This window comes from Chionomys nivalis, chromosome 5 (assembly GCF_950005125.1).
Source record: "Chionomys nivalis chromosome 5, mChiNiv1.1, whole genome shotgun sequence".
Taxonomy (NCBI): domain Eukaryota; kingdom Metazoa; phylum Chordata; class Mammalia; order Rodentia; family Cricetidae; genus Chionomys; species Chionomys nivalis.
In genome coordinates, this window is record NC_080090.1 from 44198716 (window position 1) to 44217316 (window position 18601).

General features: G+C 49.5%; 1 protein-coding gene across 2 annotated transcripts in view; it reads left to right on the plus strand.

Moving 5' to 3' along the window:
* Rarb (retinoic acid receptor beta) overlaps positions 1–18601 on the plus strand; it is a 145840-nt gene that overhangs the window by 122019 nt on the left and 5220 nt on the right. For both annotated transcript variants that reach the window (XM_057770019.1, XM_057770021.1), the window contains exons 4-5: positions 9753–9913; positions 18240–18416. In XM_057770019.1, the coding sequence (XP_057626002.1) occupies positions 9753–9913; positions 18240–18416 (338 nt within the window). The remainder of the gene's footprint in view (positions 1–9752; positions 9914–18239; positions 18417–18601) is intronic.

An 18601-nucleotide genomic window follows, 5' to 3' on the forward strand; every position in this document is an offset into this window, starting at 1 on the left:
CCCACACATTTAATCTTGTCTGGCTCATCTCTTCCCAAGGTGAGAGTTGTCACAGGCCCTGCCCAGCGTTCTTTACTCGGGCTCCACCACATAATTCTTTCTTGATTCAGAACTTCCTCATGTCTGCTCTGGAGCTTCCTACCTCCAGTGACTTCTGCCCCCAGTCATCTCTTCTCCAGGAACAGATGGAATTGTCCATTACTGTGAGCGCCAGACACAACCCAGTGAACTTAAAACTCAAGTCTCCTTGGCAAGACTCCCCAGCCTGCAGGGGAACCCTGAGCTATAGGCCTATATCTAGTCTGATGTCCATTCCCTGCCCATGGCATGATGTCCATCCGTCCAGGTTGCTCCTGACACCTCTATAAGTAAGTACCTTCCAAGCTCTCCCAGAAGGGACTCCCATGGCCTCTACAAAAGATCTCTTACAGCTCTGTGGTAGATTTAGATGGCCTTTTATTCCATAAATGCGGGTAGGTGGTTTACTGACTGCCTCTACAGGCTTACTGAAGAAAGCCTTGTTTCCAAATGTTGTCTCATTTCTTTCATGAGTTGATTTTTAAGATTTTCTTCTTAATTTTTAGAATGAGCTTAGGAAGTACCAGGTTTCCATATAGCTTTTTTTTTGGTTTTAGTTTTTATTTTAGTGTGTGTGGAGGGGGGTATTCCCATGTAGTGTATATATGTGTGTGTGTGGTGTGTATGTGTGGTATGTGTGTGGTGTGTGGGTGTGCAAGGGATGTGGGGTGTAGTATATGTGTGTGTGGTATGTGTAGTATGTATGTGTGGTGTGTATTGTGTGTGGTGTGTGTGTGCAGTGTGTGTGTATGTGTGTGTGGTATGTGTAGTGTGTATGTGTGGTGTGTATTGTGGTGTGTGTGTGCAGTGTGTGTGTGTGTGTGTGTCCACTGAAGGCATGGAGAGGTCTTTGGTCATCTAAATGAAGCATACAGTAGGAGCACCCACACATCCACACATAGATTATTCTTATGGCTCAGATTTGAAAGTGTGCATGAGATTCTCCACATTAATATGCTAGATGGGACATTAATGTTCCAAATGTTAGCAAACATCTGGAAAACCAGGGGCCACTTTTCCATCCCTCAGATGACTTATGGATGCAGGTCACATGGGCCTTCTAGACAGCTTACATGGTTGACTATTATAAGTGTGTTCATTCCTAATGTTAGGACGACCACCTCCCCCAACCCAAACTATCAAAAAACCCACCAGTGAGGTGTTTCGTATGTGCAAGGACAGACAGGGCAGCAACAACTGTGGAGCTCAACTCATGCTGTGAATGTACACTGTGAAGTGGCCCCTAAACTCTGCTCCCCACATTGGAGCAAGGTAAAAGACTGTGTGTGTTGTTGCACTCCTTCAATCCCAGCACTTAGAAGGCAGAGGTAGAGGCAGGTGGATCTCTGTGAGCTGGAAACCAGCCTGATCTACAGAGCAAGTGCCAGGACAGCCAGAGCTACCCAGGGAGATCCTGATCAAAAATAAGTAAATAAATAAAGAATATAGAAACAAGACGAGCTGGGTGACTCTTTGTTCAGAGTCAGAAGGCTAAGCCAGGCCCAGTCTCTTCCTCCATTTCCACTGTCCTGTTAAGGTCAGCCTCCACCTACAAAGGACAGCTCTTCCAAGCACAAGGTCAGAGATGGAAAACTCTCCCTGAAGTAGCCCATTGCTGCCAGAGGAAGAGAGCAAAGGACCACCAGCTGGCAAGGAAAGGTTGTGAAAACCTTGTAATCCCTCAGTTTCACATGCCCCATGCCTGCTCTTATACAGCATGGCACACTAGAATGTTCTCTTTGCCCTCTGAGCCCAGGCCAAGGTGGACAGGATAGTTTGTTGGTTGCTTTGTGTTTGTTTGCTTTGCAGTCCCAGGAATGAAAACGCGCATTGCATCACGCGCAAGAGGAAGCCCTTCCCATGACCCTGTAGCCCCAGGCTCCTTTCTCATTTTTACTCTTTCTCTGAGACCGGGTCTCACTGTATTGTCCCTGCTGGCCTTAAACCTTTGATTCTCCTACTGAAGCTACTGCAGTGACTTGAGAAGACAGGCTCTTGTCACCGAGCCTGTCTTCTTTGCCCTTGTTTGTAGGGTCAAACTGAAAATGATTCCTGGAGTTCACATGTCACTGAAAGAGAGACTCACTATCCTAAACCATTGCCCTGCAAACATGGCCGCTGGAAGAACACACCCAACCCCAACAGGGGTGACCACACCTGCCGAGATGGAGGAAGGAGGGGAGTGGAACAATGTCTATGTGCAAAGTTAGGGGATCCGTTGCTAAAAGTCACATGGGGAAGGATGTGTTTAGAATTGTCTCCATGGTATCATTAGCATAAAGTAATTTGAGAAGCATTTGGCCTCTGGACATGGTAGTATACAGGGCTCTCCTCTGTTGCTCAGAGTAGCTTTAGAAAGTTGGTCCAGGCCAGAAGGACCTTGTTAAACTTTTGTGATGCTATATCCAGATTGATTCCCCTGTATTTGACTAACTATCTTCAGAATTCTGACAGTGCCTTCTGCCTGCTCCCTGGCATAGTGGACACCCAGTTGGCAGTTGCGGGGGTGTGGAGTCACCTGTGCAAGTCCTTACACAAGTGTAACTATGTGGCGTGCTTGGGAATAGGTGGAGTCGCTGAAATCAAGGTCCCAAGGAATGAAAATGCTTCACTATGCAGACACTTAAGGTGCTCTGGTCTCGGGCTGGTTCAATAGCACCTGCAAACCACAGGGAAAGAAAGCCCAGCCTCTGATTCGCCAGCATTCACCTTTCTCTGTATGTCTGGGTTCCTACCAGTGTATGTGTGGCGCATGCTTTATTAGAGGACAGGCAGCCTCCGCCTTCCAGGACACTGTGCAGTGGAGGAAGCACTCCAGCTCAGCCCACCTTCACACCGGGACCGTCCTCTTTAGGTGCCTGCGCACCGACCACTCAATATTCTGGGAGAAGTAGTCTCAGCAGTTAGTGATGCACGTCCTTGCCTTCAGGTCCTTGGAGTTCATTTGTGCAAGCAATCCAGAAAACAGTCTTTAGATTCGGATTAGACCATTCTTCTGTGTTCTCCTCTTGAGCATCTCAGTACAGTAGTTACTGCATGGCTTCAGACCAGCTGTGACCTGTTATTCATGCAGTTAGCAAGGAGCGGAGGGGTCGGATTGTGCGGACTTCAGACTGTAATTTCAAGCGGAGCTTCCTTTGCTAAACTGAATATGGAAAAAGTCTTTGCAAACAAAATGCACCATTGGTGGCCTTTTCTCTTGTTGGTAACAAGAAGGTTTCAGGAAAGCCCGGTTTTCCTCTTCCTGGGTCCGTGTGGGGCCTGCAGCTCTCTCGCATTTCCTGCATTAAATTTTTATCGTGTGTATGAAAATCAATATTCCAGATACATGCACAAGTGCACACATTAAAACGAACACGGCTTCATTTATTTCCATGATTAGACATTCAGATAAAAGTGCTCGGGTGTCTGTTTTCATATTCATAGGTCGGGTCTGTACATCAGAGGGATTTGTAGAAGTGACACTTTCATTACATCCATTTCATTTGCAATATGATAGTGGATCGTAAATATGTTACTTTCGTGCCACCAAATCTGATTTGTAGCACTTGGCCCCTCAGCAGGAGAATGCCTGGTGTTTATGAAGCACCTTTACTCTAAGAAGCGCTTTGCAAACATTGGGCCAGGTCCTATCACAGGCGCATAAATCACCCTCCTGGCCACTGGCGGGGCAGGAGCACTCCATAACTCCTCTGCAGACCACTAGGTGATGGCGAGGCTGTTAATTTTAGGAGGCAACAGCTCAGATGAACTCTGTCCACATACATGCTCCCCCAGAGGGATGGAACCCCATATTTAGTCACCCATGCTTCTTGCCATTCACTGTGAGTTGGGCTGTATTAAGCTTCGGGAATACAGAGGAAGTAAAGCCTGGTGTTTCCTATAGTCCCTAGAGCAGCAGGGCGAAGAGCGGGCTCTGATACAAGCTCACCATGGATGCCCCTATCTCCCCATGCACTGTCTTGTCAGGGACAGACTGGTGGGAAGCAGCTTGTCAGCCCCCATGGGCATTATGAAGGGGTGTGTGTTTTGTGGGAGAGAGAAGTTTGAGGCTGTTGCAAACCGTAGTTCCACACCTTAGGCTCCCAGAGAAAGGGATCATGGACTCTCTGCCCATAGCCCTCACTGCCCCTCAGTGAGGACCTCATAGTAAGCATCATCACCTGTGAGGACTCTTGCACAGCGTTTGGCAACCCAGAGTTCTTGGTTCTTCTCAGAACTTTATAATCACTTTGTGTGGCAGTCATCACATAGCACACAGCACTGAAGACTCACGGTCTGTGTGGAGTTCAGAACCAGCCAGGTCACCCAGCAAGATGCAGGGCCACCACGGGATCCATATCTTCTGCATCCTCCCAGGTTGCCGTGAGACATGGAGGATGCTGAACTAAGAAGTCCAGAGTACAGGTTGCAGTAGGTATGATAACAGGGCCACTGCTTCTAGGAGGTTTCATCTCTCTAGTGTCCAGAAGAGCTCCATTCAGAGGCAGAGACCTTGGGGAAACAGCACATTGCTTTCTGGGAACAGCTACTCCAGATAAGGCCCTGGGGCCTGCTTGGTTCCTTGGCAGTCTCCCCCTTTTCTTCTTTTCTGTGTATTCCATGGAAATCTAGCTCTACTGTTTTCAAGAAGGGGGTTCTCAATCTCTAGAAAGGAAAAGATGAGGAGCTGCTGACCCAGATCCTATGGGATTTTATGAGTTTAAGATACTGACTGCCCCTCACTAGAACTGCCCTGCTGTGTATTTGAGGGTCAAAGGTGACAACTGGCCTCTGGGTCTGGTCAGGGTTGTTGACTATCTGTTCAGAGAAACTCTCCCCAAAAGCCACACAGTGTAGGGTCAGTCATGTGAAGGTGTATCCTTCAGTGTGCCATGTTCGTGGAATTATCAGCTCTGAACCACTATGAAGTCCAGATACCTTCCTGTCTTCAAGGAGAAACCCTAAATCACGATTCCTTCCCCAATCTCCCTCCCCCCAACCCAATCCTTCCCAACCATTGCTGTCTGTCTATGGATATTGCATACAAATGGGACATGGTGTGGCGGTTTGAAAGAAACCGGCCCCAAAGGGAGTGACGCTGTTAGGAGGTGTGTCTTTGTTAGATGGGTGTGGTCTTGTTGGAGGAAGTGTGTCATCGTGGAGGCAGGCTTTGAGGTCTCCTATATGCTCAAGATTCCACTGAGTGTCTCAGAGCACTTCCTGTTGCCTTTGGATCAAGATGTAGAATTCTCTAGCACCATGACTGCCTGCACGCCACCGCCACCACCACCACCACCATCGTATTCCCAGCTGCCATGCTCCCTGCCCTGATGATAAGGGCCAGACCTCTGGAACTGGAAGCTGTCAGCACAAGTCAAATGTTTTCCTTTATAAGAGTTGCCATGGTCATGGTGTCTCCTCACAGCAAAAGAAACCCTAACTAAGACAGAAGTTGGTACCAGTGACTGCGATATGGTTGTGATAGACCTGACTATGTTTTGTTTGAAGAAATATGAACCTTGGGACTGTGGATTAGAAAAGCAATTTAATGCTTTAAGCCCTTCTTATGGGGCCATCCTAGTTGGAACATGGAGGATGGAGGTGCTGAGTGTGATCTGAGCTGTGGGCGCCTGCACCAAGAGGTTCCTAAGGAGAAGAATTTTAGTGCGTTACCTAGAAATCATTCTTGTGATGTTTTGGTGAAGAATGTGACTGTTTTTTATCCTTGTCTGAAAAGTCTGCCTGGGGCTAAAGTGAAGAGTTTTGGATTCATTCCCTTGGCAGAGGAACTCTAAGAACAGGCTAGTATAGACTATTGTGTGGTTACCAGTGCTAACTCCAAGGAAGATTTACAATAAAAAGGAGAAAGCTGAGCAAGGGAAAATATTTGAAGGGAAAAGGAACACTAGGAAGTGGAATGGAGCTAAATCCTACCTTCCAGGAGATAAACAGGTTTAGAAATGGAATAAAGGGAGTGGTGACCTCAGGGCAAGATCTCACCCAGCTAAATTTCCAAGGTGTGAAAAGAAATTAAAGAGCTGGGTGAGATGGTGCACACCTTTAATCCCAGCACTCCTGAGGCAGAGGCTGGCAGATCTCTCGAGTTTGAGACCAGTCTGGTCCACAGAGGAAGCTCCAGAAGAGCCAAGCTCAGGTAGAGAAGCTGGGCATCAGAAAAAGAAAGCTGCTGAAGATGATTTGAAAGATCTGTGAGTTCAAGGCCAGCCTGGTCTACAGATCAGTTTCAGGACAGCCAAGCTTAGGCAGTGAAGGAAACCATCAAAAAGAGAAACTTGGTGAAGATGAAAGAGAAGGAGGGGGCTGTGTCCCAGCCCCCGTAAGCAACAGAACCTGGCAGCTTTGGACTCATGGTTCTGGAGTTAAGGACAGAAGAAAGGGTCTATGGAATTTGCCCCCATGCCTAAAGAAAGCAGCTGAGACCAGGCATGTGTCAGGGGTGTCCCCAAGTGGAGGCCCAGAGAGGCCATTGCATGAAACTGTGAAGTTAGAGCCTGGACTGCTTTGAAGACCACAAGATGCTAGAGATGCCAGAGACCCAGGGTGCCTGCCACAGAAAACTGCTCACAGGGAGAAACCAGCCCAAAAGAAAGAAGTGTGTTACAGCCAACAAATCTGGAAGGAGTTGGAGATCAGAAGTTTGATGTCAGACATGGAGATGCAGAGTTTGAAGTTTGCCTCACTGGTTTCCAGTCTTGCTTTTGTCCAGTATTTTTTCCAGTATGCTTTCTTCCCTATGTTTTGGAATGGTAATATATATCCTGTGCCATTATACGTTGGAAATATATCATCTGCTTTTTTATTTTGATTTTACAAGTAATTGCAGCTAAGAGATTGAATTTCAGAAGAGACTTTGAACTTTAGACTTCTAAATAACTCTGGAACTGTTATAGACGATAGGAACTTTTGAAGTTGGACTGAAGGCAATTTTACATTGTGACTAAAAGCCTTTGGGGGATAGAGAAATGTGGTGGTTTTAAAGAAAAAGGCCCCCAAAGGGGAACTATTAGGAGATGTGACCTTTTGGAGGCAGTGTGTCCCTGTGGAGGCAAGCCTTCAGGCCTCATGTATGCTCAAGATGCTGTTGTCTGTTGATAAAGACATTGAATTCTCTAGCGTTATGTCTGCCTGCACGCTGCCACACTCCCAGCTGCCATCCTTGCCATGATTATAACGGGTCAAACCTCTGGAATGGTAAGCTGCCATGGTCATGGTGTCTCTTCACAGCAATAGAAACCCTAAGACACAAGGCCTTCAGCAGCTGCCTTCTCCTCTCAGCACAGTTCACAGAGTTCATCCACAGTGTGAACTGCGTCAATATTTCATTTCCTTCAATAACCAAGCAAAATTCTGCAGTGTGATGAGCCATTTGGCTTATTGCTGTCCACAGATGGGCAAGTGGATCATTCTGCCCCAAGGCTGTTAGGGTTGGCGGTAGGAATGGTGGGATTTGTGGTTGCATTTGTCACGCATATTGTTGTAACGTTAGTTCTCTGAGGTGTGGGGCAGGAAAAGAGCTGCTGAGGCCATGTGGTATCTGGAGAGACTATCAAAGTTCTCTCAGGGCAGTTTGGGAAAGATTCTTGTTGCTTAGGTTTGATCTTTGTGTTGGCTAAAGCAGAGGTGTGTCAGGAGAGGGCTAATGTCTCCTACAAGAGCCTGAAACATCTACATGCAAGCCTTCTGGATACAGTATCCTCTCCCTGGCAGAATAGCATTCCTTGAAAGAGCCTAGATGCCACCATTCTGCCATTCTGGGCTGCCCATCTCGTGTGCTAATTCTGCTGTGTTGTGTCTATACACACACACACACACACACACACTTTACAACATGAGGCCTTTCACCCCATCCCCACATCTCCAAAGAAGGTCTGTCTAGTCACAGAGCTGCAAGGGAATCCACAAAGCCCTGCTTGGGCCTCTGTTTCTCCATCGTCCAGGCACTGAGAAGGAAGGTGCCAGCCTGTGTTCTCCTGGGTGTCCACTTCCTTGATAGTAAGTAGATCCGGTAAAGAGAGAACTTGGCAGCTCTGCCACCTTGAAAGGGGATTAGGTGAATTCTGTGGTCAGACCTTCAGGTTCAGGTATCGAGATACCCACAGAGTGCTCCTTTTCCCAGAAGTGCTCCCTCCTGGCCCTGTGAGCTGCTTACACCAACAATGACTTCTCCTCTGTGCCATTGATGGCTCTCACTTCCTTCCCCTCCTCCCCCTCCCCATTCTGTCTCCCCTGTCATGCACCCCCTCCCCACCTGCTGTCCACACAGGGCCTGAGGACTCTCCTGGTATGGACACTGCATGTCCTGGTGACCTATGTGCCCTTAGGGAGGCAGCCAAGCCAAATCCTCTTAGGCTGATCAGATTATACCCTGGGTCATTTTGCATCACACATGCCCAGGTCACGCTAGCATCGTACACATCTAGGTAGCCTGGGTTCTGACACCCCAGCAAACGTGGACTCCCTGGAGGGGTCATGTGATCTGATATCATTTGTCTGCCTCCCTGGGTTTTGGGTTCCTTCCAGGAACTAGAGTTTGGCAGTGCGCTCACTTACAGCCATGGGGAGAGCTGGCCCTGGGAGGGAGGAGGCTGCCCCATAGCTCTGAGTCATGAACCCTGCTGTATTTCATGTCCTGCTGAGCTGGGATGTGCAAGGCCAAGTGGCACCTCTCTGCTGAGGTCTAGCCAGCCACAGTGACCGGGAACTGGGTCCCTGAATGAATAGTAGCATGAATACAGTTGTTTTGGTGGAGGATTTTGTACTGTTTTAAATAACATTATAAATATGGGATATTGCTTGGTTCACACGGGAAGTCTAAGCCTAATGCAGAAAGGGGCACAGACCACAGCCTTATCATGCTCTTCTTAGGTACCAGTTAGTTGATCTGAAAAAACCAAAAAGTAAAGAAATGAGACTGCTCAGACAGGCCACACCTCACTATGAAGCAACCTCGCTGAGGGACCTGTCTCCTGGGTAATGGCCTGTCATCCAGGGTTCCTTTGAGGCAATAAATACTGTGACCAAAAGCAAGTTGTGGGGTGAGTTGCTTTATTGTCCAGGTAATATTCTATCACTGAGGGGAGTCATGTCAGGAAATTAATCAGGACAGGAACCTGGAAGCAGGAACTGAAGCAGAGCTCACAGAGGGATGCTGCTTACTGGCTTGCTCTGCACGGCTTACTCAACCTGCTTTCTTATAACACCCAGGACTGCTCGCCAGGGGTGAACCGGGCTCCACCACGTCAGTCACTCATCAAGATATGCCCTATAAGCTTGCTTACAGGCAATCTGAGGGAGGCGTTTTCTCGGTTCAGTTTCTTCTTCCCCGATAACTCTAGCTTGTGACAAATTGACGCAAACAAACAAATCACCACCTGGCCAGGACATGATTCTTGCAGTTCGGCCATTCATGATACCTTAGAACTCCCACTCATGGCATGCAGCCTGCATTGGAACTTCTTACAAGTCAGACTTACACAGACTGTGCACACTTTGTATGCACACTGGACACCGAGAGAGGCAGGCGTGGTTCTGCCAGAGGCAACCGGGTTCCCTGCAGAGAGCAACTCCCTCCTCTCCGGCTGCTCCTACTCCAAGTGTCAGGGCTGGGAGCGGAGGCTTCTTGCTCAAGTGCATGACCTGGCCCTCCCTGACCTCTCATCTCCCTTTTCCAGCCGTCAGGAATGACAGGAACAAGAAAAAGAAGGAGCCTTCAAAGCAGGAGTGCACCGAGAGCTATGAGATGACCGCTGAGCTGGATGACCTCACAGAGAAGATCCGTAAAGCCCACCAAGAAACCTTCCCCTCACTCTGCCAGCTGGGTAAATACACCACGGTAAGAGTCCCTGCCTAGGATGCCAGGGGTGTGGGCACAGGCCCTTGGGCACCCACATAGTTCCCATGTAGTTTCCTGTGTTTGGCAAGGATGCTCGGCCCATCTAGTCCTGGGCCTGCCTGGCAGCCAGGCAGGACGCCTGGTGGTTCTCACACTTGTAGCATCAGGACAGGGGCTAAGGCAGTTCTTCACCATGAACGTCTACCATGTGATGTGATGGGTTGCATGGTTGTGTTTGTGTCTCTTCTTGGGGATTCTGGTCTGTTCAAGTCAGAAATTTAGTATTTAGGTTGCGGCAGACATCTTACCTGGAGAGGTTCTGGGGTTCATCTTTTAAATATCAATCCAGCTATAGATTCCAGGCAGGATTGTAGGGCCGTCAACTCTCTGTGTCACAGTCTGGCTTCTGGGAGGGGTGTGCATCATCCCAAGAAAGCCTGGAAGTGTATGGGACAGGGCGATCTGGGCCCCATGTGTTCCACTCTTCGGTGAGAAGTAAGAAGTGACTTTTACTAAGGTTACAAATCAAGAAAGGGGTAGAGAGAGGGGTAAGAATTGGCGGGAATCTTCGGTTGGAGGATGCTCCAGGTGGGCTCACAGGACTTTGAATTTTCTGTAATGGACACTCCCAGTTTGTGGCACACACTGGGCACTCAGGAGATGCTTGAGGAATGAGTGCAGAGATGAAACTAGACTGCCATTCTGCCCTATTTCAATGGTTTCTATTGTTGCCTAGTAAATGTGCTTAAGAAGTCTCATCCCTAGTTTGGTAAAAAGGCATGCCAGGAAAAAAAAAAGCATAAAAATTCTTATGATAAAAAGAAACCATGATAACTTCACAAAGGAACAAGGACAGTAAAGAGAGGAACTTTGAGGCCACATTTGAGGGGTACATGGTGTCCTGGGCTTGGATGTTAGTGCCTACCAGTAAATGACAGAGCTGGCTCGGGCAGGCCTAGAGGGCTCTGAACAATTTGGTGCTGGGACATGCCAGTTGGGTGCCCAAGGCTCCTATGGGAGCAGAGGCTATGGTGATACAAGGCAATGGGTTCCCTGACCAACCAGAGAATCGTGCATGTGTGGAGGCTGAGAAGGATGGAGCGTGGCACTTCCCGAGCCCCAAGACAGCAGAGGCAGGTGGCAATCCTGAGCTGCCACAGGTTGCGACTCCCTGGGGGGATGGCTGGAAGCTTCCCACGAGTTTCTGGGATGCAGGATCAGCTCTATCAGACCACACTGAAAAGCCACAGCTCAGAATGACATTTGGGGGCCTTTTCTGCCTTCAACAGGAGAAGCAAAAATGCTGGCCTGCCTGCTGGGCCAAGCCTAGATCCCAGTGTTTGGGGGGTTCATTGTCCTAGTCCAGAGCAGGGCAAAGCTGGACGGCACCAGGAAATTGTCCTTTTTCACATGGGATTGACTCAAAGACTGGAAAGGGCAGGTATCTCAGAGCCAAGAGTCATGTCTCGCTCAGCTCTCCTCAGCTATGCGGTGTGACCAAATGACTTCTCTCCTAGCCACGATCTCACCTGCCCTTGGAGTGCTGTCATGGTTGGGAGGACAAAATGAGATGATTCTAGAACACTTCTGGAAGGGGACCTGGCATGTGGCAGGGGCATGACAGAAACACCACCCAGCACATAGCCATCCCCTGGACGGGGTCGGCCTCGGGCTCAGCAGGTGACAGCACATGAGGGGATGACTAATGAGGAGCGCCAGCGTGCAGGATGTTCCTCCGCCTTTGGAAACAGTTACCAGCAGCCACATCACGGGCACCATATCCTTGTATCGGGCCAAGTGTGGAGGTGAAAGGTCGGGGCAAAGGGCACAGCTGAAAACAGCACCCGGTGTGATGGCAGACTGTGCCAAGAAGAGCAAGAAGCAGGAAAGGGGAAACATACAGAACCTTCAAAGTCTCTCCACATCCATGATGGAGGACATTTGAAAGACAATCTTTGTTTTGTGGCCATCACCTTGGCAGCCCGTATTTACCAAACAGTCACCATTTGCAGGAATCGTGATCGGGACCCTCATCCCTTTCTCCTCCTGAGACCCTGTGAGTGGGGCTCCTTGGCCCTGTGTACACATGGGCAAATCGAGCCATTAAAAGATCAAACACTTCTCCTCTGTTTAGAGGTCCAGTAGCAGACACAGGACAAACTGTACCGTATGCAGTGGCTTAGGCAGACAGAGCTTGGGCCTGTAGGAATCCATAATTAACAGGAAGTCCTTGCTGCCCAGGAACAAACCACACTCCCAACACCAGAAAAGGTCTGGCCATCAGAGGAGGCAGGTCCCCTGAAGAGGACTGGGAGATCCAGAGCAGGAGAGGCAACCCTGAGGATAACCACTCCAGGGACCATGTTCTACTGACCAGGGACTCTTACTCTTCTCCATGTGGCGGGATCTAAACATGGCCTGGTCAGGCCCCCATACCCTGACACACAAGGTGAAATCTCCCAGTTGAGATTGGTGACGGTGGCCTCCTCTAGGGACCCGCATCCACATGTGGCCTTTGTCCCTGTGAGATCACTCACACATAAGGCACAGCTCTCAAGAGGCAGTTCCCAAGCTTAGATAAGCAGCCTCAGTAGAGAAACACCCCAGCCTCCTTGCCATCTTGGTAGGAATGAACCGAGTTTTTCTGCCAGAATTCTTCAGCAAGGTCCAGCCCCGGCTACCTCATAGTGGGCATTCCTGACTCACTCCAGCTTCCTTTCCTGTAATGTTGGCTCTCCTTCCAGACAAGTGCCTCATCCAAATCTTAGTTTTAAAGAATAGAGGCTGTCCATGTAGCTTCCTGGACCCCTTCCCATGCACCCAGCTTTGGGGCCAACCTACTGTGTTAGTTCCGTGTTGCAGGGTCAAAATGTCCAACAGAAGCAACTCAAGGGAGGGAATACTTATTTCGATTCATATTTGCAGAACATGTGACGTGGTAGAGAAGTGTGGGGGTACTCATGGCAGGTGAGGTGGAGAGGGAGTGGGGGTACTCACTCACGGCAGGTAAGGATGTGGTTGACGTGACCAAGAAGCCAAAGTTACAGCAAGGAACAGTGACTTATCGACTTTCATAGTTTAGTCACTAGTGGCCTTGACCCTGCTACCACTATACCTCATCAATGAATTTTTTCCACGGTCTCCAAAGACAGCATCATCTGCCTGGGACCAAGTAATCAGACATGAACCTACGGGAAACATTTCTAATTTAAGCCATAATTGAGGCTCAAGCTCTCCGTGCAGGGAGGGCCTTTTTAGTAGAAGGGAGAGAAAGAAATAGAAGTTCCTCAGAGGCCAGCCCCTCCCTGCTGGGCAGCAGGACAGTCTTCAGAATAGTGTATCCATCGCCGCTGTCCCTCGCTGCTCCAGGCACCTCTGGCTGCTCCTTTCTTCTTGCCATCTCTGCACAGATCTGGCTTTCTTTCCAGCACACGGGACTTACAATCCTTTCTGGAAGCAGGTGGGGATGCCCTTAAATAACAGGGGCCGCAGCACGCATCCTCTGCACACTCTCGGTTCTGAACCCAGCCTTTGGTAAAAGCTTTTTATAGGGAGGCAGTTACTTCAAAGGCAAGCAACTTTCTGCTTCTTTCCTGGGGCGGCACACATGTCAGGCGCCTGTGGTGTAAGTGGGCAGGGAGGAATCAGACAGCAGACGGCCATCTGGGCAGGTCTTTCTCGGGGGCTCTTAATTCCCAAGTTAAAGTTAGTAGGGATCTATTGGCAGGTTCTAGGGAGAAGAAGCAAAAATGGATGAGGGAAGGACACACACCCACCGCCCTCTGCCCCAGACCTGAGCAGGACACCCACCAGCAGGCTCTCAGCTTCGTCTCTGCTGCTCAGGTCATACTCGCAGCGTCCCTTGAGCCTGGGCTCCTCATCTCTTTGGTCATTTCCATGGTATAGACATCTGTGTAGATAGATGGTTCAGGGAGAAAAAGGTCTCAGAGAGTCTCACCAGTTTCATGTGGAGTGGAGGGTTGTGTCCTGGATCCTGCGAATGGCTTGACACCATTTAGAGCCACCTGCTTGGATGCTAGAAAAGTAAGATGGCGATGGTGACCCCAGTTTCCCAGGACAGGTCGCTTTCTCACTGCAGGTCATTCCCTAATGGAACTGGTGGGACGGAAGCTGTCCCGGAAGAGGTTTGTTAACTTGAACCATGAAGATTCGAGGTTCTTTAGTGCTCAGGATGGACAGAATCATGTCTGGAATGATTCTGCCACAGACAGAACTCACCCAACAGGCTCTGGGAAGAAGTACGGCAACAGTGAAGTGTGAGTGGTTAATCCCCAGCACCTGCAGGTGCAGTTTGCTTTTTCTTTTTCCTTAAGGGAAATCTCATGTGTGGTTGGCTAGGGCAGAAGAACCTAGAACTCAGGGACACGCCTGCCTGCCTGCCATGTTCCCGTTCCATCTGCCATGTTCCCGCCCCACCTGACATGTTCCAGCTAGACGTATTCCGTTCTTACCTGATACTGGTCTCGGGGAGCTATCTCAGTAAGGTTTCACTAGCTGGGTGATGTGAGGCAACATTTTGCCTCCCATGCCGGGGGAGTGGAAGTCTACACCCCAGGTGTGAGCAGGGCCATGGCCTCTGACAGTCCCAGGCTGTGCCCCCCCACACACACACACACACAGCTTCTGCCTTTGGTCTCTACCTGTTTTTGATTTAGAAATCATGACTTCTTCCGTCTAGCTTCCCACGAGCACCATCTAAGGAACGGCTACATTAAGAGCATGTATGTGCATGATGTCTCCATCATGCAACACTTCAGTAAAACACAGAAGATGGAGCAATCTCACAAATAGGACTTGGAGGACAACCGGCCTCTTGGGAGAGACAAACAACTCCAGACCTCAGAAGCTGGGCTTCTCGGGAGAGGCTCTCAATGTTCCCAGAAAACTTTAACTCAATTCTTCTGAGATTTTTTTGTAGCCTACCCCCCAAATGCTAGCCCTCAGGAGAAAGAGCAGGGATGATGGCCAGACTGGGCTGCACTGTGAGACCTTGACTCTAAGAACCAGGGTTGGGGATACGGTTTGGCGGGAGATTCCTAGCCTGGCATGCACATGGCCCTGGGTTCCGTCCACAGCTCCACGAAGAAAAAGAAGAAAGATTTTTTTTCTTCATTCCTTAGCTTAAAAATTCTCAAATAACCACTGACCTGCGCAGAAGCTGCCAGTCAGCCACAGGCAGGTTTTTAGGCATGATAGATCTTGCCTCTACTGGTGAGGTTTTTTTGTTTTTGTTTTTTTTTTCTGAAAGAGATGCCAGCTAGAGGAGCAACAGGAAGTCCTCAACAACAGAAGAGGCTGTGTCATGGCAGAAGATTTCATTTAAATTGATTGACAGTGCTGGGCTTTTCCCAAGAAGGCCCTAGGGGGCTGCAGGACACAGCATTCTTGGAAACTTTAGTTCTTCCTCGGAAGTCCAGGGGACTTCCCAAGCAAGCAACACATCCTACCCACAGTGAGGCCTGGCTCAGACCCAGTGTCCTTCCCCTCCCCCCATCACCTCTTCTTCTCTTCATCCCCACCCCTTCTGCTTCTGAGCATCTTTCTCCCACTCCTCTCTGTGGCTGCTTTCATCACCAGCCCCAGCTCCCCACCTTCCGCAGCTGGAAGATAATGTCGGAGCCGTTTCAAGCATCACGCCTATGAATCCAGCAGCCAGGATAATAAAACACGGGGTTATTTTGTGTTTTATTAACTGCCTTTTTGCCTTCAGTTTGCATAATCGTGAGCTGGATTGACAGGCCGTTACCCGGTTGCTCACTGTTTTAATAGAAGGAGCCGTAGGCACCCTCCCCCTCCCCCTTTCGCACGATGGAGCAGCTCAACCAAAGCTGATGAAGATTTCCTTCACACCAGCTGCATCCAGCAATGCCATTTTTTCCAGATGGATACTCCATTGTGAAGTGATTTCCCACCACGCTCGCCTCTGCCCCTCTCTTCCGTGGCATCTTTCTGTGAACTGGATAAACTGCCTATTAAATTTAATTACCACCCAAATGGCCACATGTCTTGATCTTGCCCACACACACCCCTGAGTCTAATGTGTTCCACAAAGATCCTCGAGAAAGATGTAAAATTAATCTGGAAGATGCATGCTTGTTTCTGCGGGGACACGGTGGAAGCCATGATGGCCACCACCATTCTGATGCCTTCTCGGGACTCTCGTCTCCAAACTCTTCCTCTGCATTCCACTGATGGCGGAAGCAAAGCCGACTTTATTCTGTGGGCTGATATGACCGAAACAGGGCACTGAGGCTACTGGTTTGCAATACAGAATTGCATTTGCAGAGATGGGGACTTTTGTCGAGAGAGCCACACACCGGGCCTAGGGAATCTAGTCTCTCCTTGCATGGTTCGGCGTGTCTTAGAAGATGTCTAGGTTTCTTTCAGGAGAAATGGCCTCCTGGTGTCTCTTCCACAGCATGACAGTTGTTCTGTGACATCTCAGACAAACAAAGGCTTATGAGACTGTCACTCAACTTTCCTGGGCTCTCCTAAGTGCTCACTGAGTCACCTACATTGTAGGCAGTGGTAAGCCAAGCAAACGAGCCAAGGAAGGGGTGTAGATGAGGATGGGACCCACAGACTTAGAGGTGAGCTCTAGAATCAGGACAGGATATGAAGGAGAAAAAGCTAGCAGATGAGCGGTCTTTACAGAAAAAGAATGTTAAGTTGGTCAAGGGCTCAAAGGAGAACATGATGCAGGAATGAGAGGCAGCTATCTAAGAGGAGAAATTGCCAGTACAAAGGCTTAAGACTAGTCCATGCCTGACCTTCAGGGAAAGCAAAGAGACCTGGAAGGCTAGAGTTGAGAGAGTTGGGGGAGAGAGTGAGCAGGGGCCAGATACCCTCTCATCACCAGAGATCTGGGCTTCGAGCCTCAGAGACATGAGGAAAATGAAGCCAGAGATGAGGGAAGAAATTGTGCGTGAGAGATCATGGCAGGTGGAGGTGATCAGAGGGATGCGGCCTGGGTAGGAGTGGGGCAACATTTAGGTATCTGGACATTTGACTCATGTATGCTATCCCTGAGACTGTAGCTCTGGGAACCTCATCAGGCCCTACCTCTGAGTTGTGGCCTCATTAACTGTTCCGTGATGCCTTTGACCCTTGTTTTTCCCACGAGACATTTTAATGCAACATGGATGCTGCATGGCACAATGAAGCCGACAGTCTCTGCCAACCACCGTGTGTCCCTGCAAAGGGGCCTCTGACCACTGCAGGCCACCTTCTGGTCCCTCATACCCCTGCCACAGTAGTTAGTATTCTGGTTTTCCTGGTGTCCCTGCTGACTGCCACCACCCTGCCCTTCAGTGCTTCCGTGTGACTAGAAATGACTACATGTCACTTCAGTATGACTAGTATGACTACAATGTCACCATAAGGTGGGCCTCTTGGACACCTGAACTACTCAGACTCTGCGCCTTCTTGTGCTAGTTTCTCCTTATTTGCTTAAAGTGGAATTTAGAGAGGGTTCACACCTCCGCCGATTAAAGTCTCTTCTTATCTGAGTTAAGCTTCTGGAGTGTAATTTACAGGATATGATGCCTCGTCTTCTCAAAAGGCATGTGCCGATGTGCCGCAGGCCATTGCCAACACTGGAAAAATCCTTCCTGCATCCACGCCACCCCACACCACTAACAGCCCCCAGAAGACACCGCCCCATCCTCCATCAGTGCAGCACTCCCTTTTCTGTGATGCCATGGGATGACCCAGTCTTGCGCATCCACCTTCCTCCTTTTAGTCAATGCTCGTGGCTGCTACAGATGGTTATCTGCCCCCTTCTACTGATGGCCCCTCCCACTCACTATATAGCCATTACTGTGCATTGGGACAATAGTCAATGTTGGTTCCCTCTCCATAGCTGCTCCTGTGCAATGTCTTGGGTGGCTCCCTGGCTTCGCACGGTATCTGGAACTCATGGTGCCCTTGTGGTGTTTACCATCTTCCTACCTCTCCTACGATCCAGAGGCTTCATCTGACTCAAATTTGACTTCGGGCAGACTGAAGCCTGGTGGCGTGTTTTCCCACACGACCCCCACATGGCTGTAGTAAGCAGTGACGATCAATGTGTAGAGGCACCAATCAGCTCCTGGGATAGAGACTTTACCAAGAGTGGGTGGCTACGCAGAGAAGCTTGCCCTCATTTGTTCCCTGGGTGTCTCGTGACTGGTGTGAAAGTCTCTGAACATCAGAGGATGCTCAGAGCAAGTGTGAGCCACTCGCGCGAAGCATCCCACTCCTCTCTTACGTCCCGGTGGCATGTCGTCATTCATTCTCCTCCTCCCTTCCCTCTTCTCCCTCTTAGAATTCCAGTGCTGACCACCGGGTCCGACTGGACTTGGGCCTCTGGGACAAATTCAGTGAGCTGGCCACCAAGTGCATTATTAAGATTGTGGAGTTCGCCAAGCGTCTGCCGGGCTTCACCGGCCTGACCATCGCCGACCAGATCACCCTGCTCAAGGCTGCCTGCTTGGACATCTTGGTAGGATCCTTTCTGAGTAGGAGCAAGGGGAAGAGGGCAGGAAAAGAAGGAGGCAGTTGGAGGCTTCCAGAAGTTTCTGAGAAGACTACTTCCCAGTCTTACTTCCTGGATCTGGAGAGCTCCTCCCATGTGTTGGAATGTCCCAGGGATTTGGCAGGACTTTCCTTGTACTTCACTCCATTGTG